Source organism: Nicotiana sylvestris, chromosome 11, assembly GCF_000393655.2.
Source record: "Nicotiana sylvestris chromosome 11, ASM39365v2, whole genome shotgun sequence".
In the NCBI taxonomy this organism is placed as follows: Eukaryota; Viridiplantae; Streptophyta; class Magnoliopsida; order Solanales; family Solanaceae; genus Nicotiana; species Nicotiana sylvestris.
In genome coordinates this window covers 67,272,288-67,279,056 of record NC_091067.1, presented here as the reverse complement: position 1 = coordinate 67,279,056, position 6,769 = coordinate 67,272,288, and the positions used below count along the sequence as shown (strand labels likewise).

The 6,769-nt window shown below is 35.1% G+C and overlaps 1 protein-coding gene across 1 annotated transcript; it reads left to right on the top strand.

Moving 5' to 3' along the window:
* Nucleotides 1-214: 214 nt before the first annotated feature.
* LOC138881130 (uncharacterized mitochondrial protein AtMg00810-like) lies at nucleotides 215-2,454 on the top strand. Its single transcript, XM_070161331.1, has 3 exons — nucleotides 215-271; nucleotides 400-1,327; nucleotides 2,387-2,454. Exons 1-3 carry the CDS (start codon nucleotides 215-217, stop codon nucleotides 2,452-2,454), a joined length of 1,053 nt encoding a protein of 350 aa, XP_070017432.1.
* Nucleotides 2,455-6,769: the final 4,315 nt, after the last annotated feature.

Genomic DNA, 6,769 nt, shown 5'->3' with positions numbered 1-6,769 from the left:
AGCAGATGGTATTGTGGAACGGTTTAAGGCCAGATTGGTAGTTAGAGGAGACACTCAGGTAGAAGGGATTGATTTCAATGAAACCTTCTCACCTGTTGTCAAAATATGCATTGTCCGATGCTTGATTGTTGTTGCACTTAAGAAATACTAGCCTTTATTTCAACTAGACGTTAATAGTGCATTCCTGCATGGTGACCTAAATGAAGAGGTCTACATGAAACTTCCCCCAGGGCTTTCTGTTCCTTCAACTTCTTCCAGTTTTGCCCCCTTGGTATGAAAACTTCAGAAATCCCTTTATGGTCTTACACATGCTTCTCGACAGTGGTATGCAAAGTTATCACAAGTTCTTTGCTCCAAAGGGTATATTCACTCATTGAATGACTATTCATTATTTGTTAGAAGTCTCCATATTGTACTGTTTTTCTTGCTGTTTATGTGGATGACATCATCCTTACTGGAGATGATTTGTCTGAGATTTTAGCTCTTAAGTCATTTTTGGATGCCCAATCCAGAATTAAGGATTTGGGACTCCTTCATTATTTTTTGGGTATTGAGGTTCTTCATCATCCCTCAGGTATTATTTTGCATCAGAAGAAGTTCATAAATGATTTGCTTACTGAATATCATTGTTCTGATGTTTCTAAGGTTATTGCTCCTTTAGACATTTCACTTAAACTAAATGTTGATGTTGGGGATTTGTTGCCTGAACCTGATAAATATAGGAGTCTAGTTGGGAAGTTAAATTATTTGACTCACACTAGGCCTGATTTATGCTTCACTGTCCAGCACCTTAGCCAGTTCCTCCAGGCTCCTAGAATTCCACACATGTCTGGTGCTCTACATGTTTTGCGATATTTGAAGGGTACGCTTGATCATGGTGTCTTTCTTAACAACTCTTCTGATTTCTCCTTGTTGGATAGATGTGACAGTGATTGGGCTGCTTGTCCTACTTCTAGAAGGTCTGTTTCTGGGTTTTGTATTCATTTAGGGGGCAGCCTCATTAGTTGGAAGTCTAAAAAGCAGCCAACTGTTTCTTTATCTTCCGCTGAAGCTGAATATCAGGCCATGAGTAAGGTGGCTGCGGAGTTAGCTTGGCTTGTTCGTTTGTTGGCTGATTTGGGTGTGCCTTTTACTACTCCTGTTCCACTATTGTGTGACAGCCAAGCTGCCATTCATATAGCCAAAAATCCTGTCTTTCATGAGCGTACTAAACATATCAAAGTAGACTGTTACTTCATACGCACCAAGTTGGCTGATGGGCTTATTTCTCTATCTCATGTTCCAACTTCTTTACAAATGGCTGATATTTTTACTAAGTCCTTGACAGGTTTGCAACATCGCCTATTATCCAGCAAGTTGGGAGTGTGTTCACCCTCCAACTTGAGGGGGGTATTGGAGTTACATGATACATTTGGACATTTAATTTTTTGGTTGTAATACATTTGTAGTTTACTTGGGCCACAAATGTAATTAGTCAGTAGTGTATTGGGTATCAGTAGTGTATTGGGCCACGACCCATTGTAATTATTTCCTTGTATTTTTTTGTAGTAGAAAATAAGGCCCGTTGTATATATAGGCATGGGAACATTCTAGACAAGAACAGATCATTATTCTTCAATACAGAAAATTTGCCCAAAGTTCTTCTCTCATTTTCTCTTTGTAAACCCTAACATAGATTTACCATTGTTGCACGATCTCTGACCTTAACACTAAATATATAAATTTGTCTTTATTTAAATATTAATAATATAAATTTAAATAAAATATTAATTAATCTAATTGTATATTTTAAAGAAGTATATGATGGTGGGTGATGGTGATGGCTAAGTGCTAACTGACGGGGAGAAGCGGTTGGGGGCTAGTGATGGAGCCACATGTATTCACGCGATGACACCCCTTCGTCGAAAAATCACATTATGTAGCTAGGTAATTTTTTTAATGTATGTATACTACATATTGACACACTTCGGCCTCTTTGCGGGTTTACTTCTTTATTTTGATCATTTTTAATAAACATTTTGGCTTTGCTACTGTTGGTGGCGGTATAATTGGCCGATAATGGTGATTGTGGTAATAGCTAGTGGCAGTTGTGGCTGGCAGTTAGTGGAGTTGATGGTAGTAGTTGGTGATGGAGGCTGACAATTGTGGTGGATGAAATTGATAACTAAAGATAGCGGTGACTGATAACGGCGGTTGCGATATATAGTGTTGGCTGAATGTGGTCAATAACGATCGATTGGTGATTGTTGTGGTACCAGCAGTTGGTGACGATGTTTGAAATGGTAGTTAGTGGTAGTAAAAAATGATTGTGGTAATTGGTGACAAGGTGGTTCTGATTGAGGTTTTGTGGTTGTGTGTATTGTGTGATGGCTGATAATAATGGTAGTTGAAAATGGTGGAAAGTGGCGATTAGCAGTGAAAGTGTATGGAGTAGTAAATGTCATCTTTGCATAATTCTTAAATGGACAACATCTTTAGTAGATCTCAACTATTTCAATCTATTCAAACCTGGTTGTAAAAAAAAAAAAATTAATATTTAAATGATTAAGATTCAAACTTAAAAAATAAATATATTTAATAACTAAAATCTAAATAATTGTGATTAAAATAGTCATTCGGTGATGAGAGGTCACATTTTGATCTGTAGTGTTATGACTTAACATTCAATGATTTTTGACCACTGTTGGCTATTTAGATTTTCTTTTTCATCGTGGAAAATAAGAAATTAAAGAACAAAATTCTCTCTAGCTAAAAATCATGACCGTCTGACCCCAAAAATGAACACGGCTTCATTTCGTACGTAAAATATAACTGCATGCATATTAGATGTTTATGTTGTTTTAACAAAACGTAAACTTAGAGCATTAAAATAGTTTTCAATGTTAACTGGCTAAACTTGCTGCAACATGAAGAGGCTTAGACTAATATTGTTTTTGGTAAGGTGCTGAGTCTAGGCTACTGATAGCTAAGCAAATTCTGTCTTAGAGTTTACTGTTTTTAGTTATTTTTGCTGATCTAGCTTTAGAGTTAAATTAAGCTAGTTGTACATATTGTTTACTTGGTTTAATAAAATTTTAACTCTCGACCCAACAAAAAAAAAAAAAGAAAAAGAAAACGCAACCTTTCCTCTAGGTGTGGTGGCATCATTGTACTCCAGAAATGTGGAGTTCTCATTCTGTAATTATAAAACAGTCTTTAAGAAATACTTTATGTTCTCAACATTAAATTTATCCTAGAAAAATCTTAATTAATCGAATCAATGAATTAATAGACAAAAAGTCCCGAATAATTAAACCAGGAAAAAAATTGCAGCCCTGTCCCTACGATAGGGTAACCAAAAATTTTCAAACATAAATTCTCGTAGAATTCTCAAGGTGAAAATGCGTTCCACGGTCAACTTTCATATCATGTACAAATATTTAATTCCTTCTCCATAATTAACGGTGGAGAAAAAGGAGGAAAAAACAGCCCAGATGTCTTTTCAACTTAGCTCAGAATTCCAAATGCAAACTAATAAACTTAAGATTTGTCTAATATTGAACGAAATAGAAGTTTTATTACTTGCATTATTCACTCCATAAATTTATTGTGTGTTGATAAAGAACTAAATATTACTACTATTTTTCTTTATCTTAGTTACAGAACCTAAGAATAAAATTTACAATAGATTTCCTTGTAGACCTACTTTTTTATTTCTTCATTTTAAGGAAAGATTTAGGTTTAAAAAATACCAAAACATATCTTCACTACGTAGCTGATCTCTAAGACTCTAATTAATAAAAGGGAAAAAGAACAGCGAACTTCAATTCTTGATTCTCACCCTTTGCTTTTCTCTTTCTACGTAGTTTCCAACCACTAAATTTACTTTAGCTTTTCCAAACCAATAGTTTCATTATTTCCCAATTCCCAGTTTAATTGTGTCTGAAAATTTAAATCAACAAAAGAAAAAAGAAAGAGAAGAAATGGAATGGGGCTATACATATGACGTGCTGGGTCCACATGAAGGACGTACGAAGACTATCTCCCAAGTCAAGAGGCTGCAGAAGGATTCAGTTATGCCGTGAGAGACAGGGCAGCAGTACCATACCACACGACATGGTTGCGGTCAAAACATGCAAGATGTATTGTACACTGTTGGATTGTTTGGACTAAGAGACAAGTTATGCGGAGATAATAATGTAGAAATAAATAGTAATGCATGAACCGTAATGCAGGAATAATGATGTAAGAATTGTATAATGTAGATATTATTTCTTGTTAAGTGTGTAGTTTAGTATATTACATAATCAGTATATAATGTTTTTTTATTTTTTATTATTATTATGAGAGGGTTAGTGTTGTTATTTTAGTATTTAATATACATGTATTACTAATACTTGCAATCTTATTTAGCATAAAATAGTACATAAATTTCGCATAACTTACGCAAGTATTGATTATGATCAGAAAAAACAAAAAATGAGCTACCTAACGACGTACTAATGAATATTATTTTTATGTAGAGATTAAATCTCGTTAAATCCCAACCAAACATTGTATAAGTTGATCCTAATATTTATGTGGGAACTAAAGCTCTTCTAAAACCCAAACCAAACGACCCTAGCTATGAGCTTATTTGGTCATTTGATTTACATATTAGTCATACGGAACTTATATCTAATGACACTTTATGATGTCTGTATAATAATAGAATGATTGGTATAAATGTACATATTATTATGTTAATAATAATATATAAATTATTTTGCATGAATTATTTATTGTAAAGACATTATAAAATGCGTTATTTGGTATTACTGTACATTCATTCTTATTTTACAGAAAATAGTACATAAATTACTATACATAAAAATATATAGATATTAACTTACGGTCTACTAAATATTGCATTATGATGGGGGGTCATTTCTTCTATATGACCAAGTAGCACTGCGTTATAACGAATTTTACATTCGTTTTCATCTCCACTAAGAACCGCATAAGTTTTTGAAGGATTAACATGATGGTTTACTCTGATATTCCTTTTTGTGGAATTGTTTCGACCGGAATCATAGCCCCTTCAATCCAAGGGCGTATGTAGTTGTACGAGCAGACAAGTCATTTTGTGTATTCAAGCTCCGTTTTTCTGTTCGAAGCTTTTCGTATGTGTGTTTGTGGCTATGTGACTTGCGAAGTTGATTAATTTAGTCCCGGGGAGATTTTGGATTGATTCGGAATATTTGGTCCTTAGATTGGAAGTTTAGGTTGGAAGTATTAACCGAGGTTTGATTCTTTTGAAAACGATTCTAAAACGGAGTTTTGATGGTTCCAATATGATTGTATGGTGATTCTGGACTTAGGCGTATGCCCGACATTGGTTTCAGAGGTTCATAGGTTGAATTAGCTTTTTTTTGGGAAGTTGGCAATTTGAAGGTTTAGAATTCTTCTATGTTTGACCATGTATTGACTTTGTAGTTATTGGGTTCATATTTTGATTTCGGGACTTGGAATAGGTCCATTTTTCCATTTCGAACTTGTGTGCAAAGTTTGGTGTCATTCCGAGTTGGTTTGGTAGGAATCGGATGCCTGATTGTGATTTAACAATTCTTAAAGTTTCATTGAGATTTCTATCCATTATGGGGTTCGATTCGTAGTTCTAGATGTTATTTTGATGGTTTGAGCTCGAGCGAGTTCGTATGATATTTTTAGACTTGTGTCGATGTTCAGCGTGGAGTCTTGGGGGCTCGGATGAGTTTCAGACGCGTTGCAGAGTGTTTTGGGAGAGTTCAGATTTTCTGGTGTTATGTTGATGTTGCAGGTCTTGCAAATGCGAGATCCATTCCACATTTGTAAATCTCACATTTGCAAGGAGAGTGTCGCATTTGCGAGGTGGCTGGGGACTGAAGTGTTCGCTTTGCAAACAATAGGATCTCACTTGCGAAGGGGCAACTGGGCTGGGATAATCGTATTTGTGATTGCATTGTTGCTTTTGTGATGGTTCTAGCTTCGCATTTGCGAAGCGTGTCTCGCACTTGCGAGATTTGCTGGGGCTAACAGAGTTTGCTTTTGCGATCCCTGTGTCGCATTTGCGGAGGTCGCGTTTGCGAACCTTTGGTCGCAAATGCGGCATCTGCAGCTAGTTAAAGAATGAGATTTCGAGACTTAGTAGCATTTGATCACATTTTGAGCCCTAGACTTGGTGGGAGGCAATTTGTTCTAGGGGATTTTTAAAGTCTAGCCATTAGGTAAGTAATTTTGACTCAATTTCAATATTTTAACTTGATTTGTTATGGATTTTAACATCAAAATCATGGGATTTGAAGGAATTTTGACTATGTTTTAAAAATAAAATTTTGGGATTTCAGAGTCGATTTGGACTTGAATATAAAAATCAAACACATATTTGGACTCGTGGGACTATGAATAGTCGAGATCTATCATTCGAATCGAATTTTGAGCGAGTGAGCCTGGGGTTGACTTTTATTGACTTTTTGGAAATTGTGTAAAGATCTTAATTTTATTAAATGAAATTAGTTTCTCTTGCATTGTTTTATATTACTAAGTTATTTTTGTTTAGAGTTGAGCAGAGCGGAGGAGAATTTTAAAAGAAAAGCTATTTTTGAGTATTGATTTGGGCAATTTTTGGTAAGTATCTTGCGTAACTTTATGTGGGAGAATTTTTTTTCTCGGGATTTGGCTTAATTGCTTATTTGTGTTATGTGTAAATGACATGTATTCTAGGTAACGAGTGTGTACACGGACGTATGTGTGCTTTATGACTGAATTTTAC

Bases quoted from the DNA above. Each gene is read 5' to 3' on its own strand.
- LOC138881130 (XM_070161331.1), top strand. From the start codon at position 215: ATGAAACTTCCCCCAGGGCTTTCTGTTCCTTCAACTTCTTCCAGTTTT. The intron at 272-399 runs GTATGAAAACTT...ATTATTTGTTAG, and splicing joins CTTCCAGTTTTGCCCCCTTG to AAGTCTCCATATTGTACTGT. The intron at 1,328-2,386 runs GTTTGCAACATC...TAATAATGGTAG, and splicing joins TTTTACTAAGTCCTTGACAG to TTGAAAATGGTGGAAAGTGG.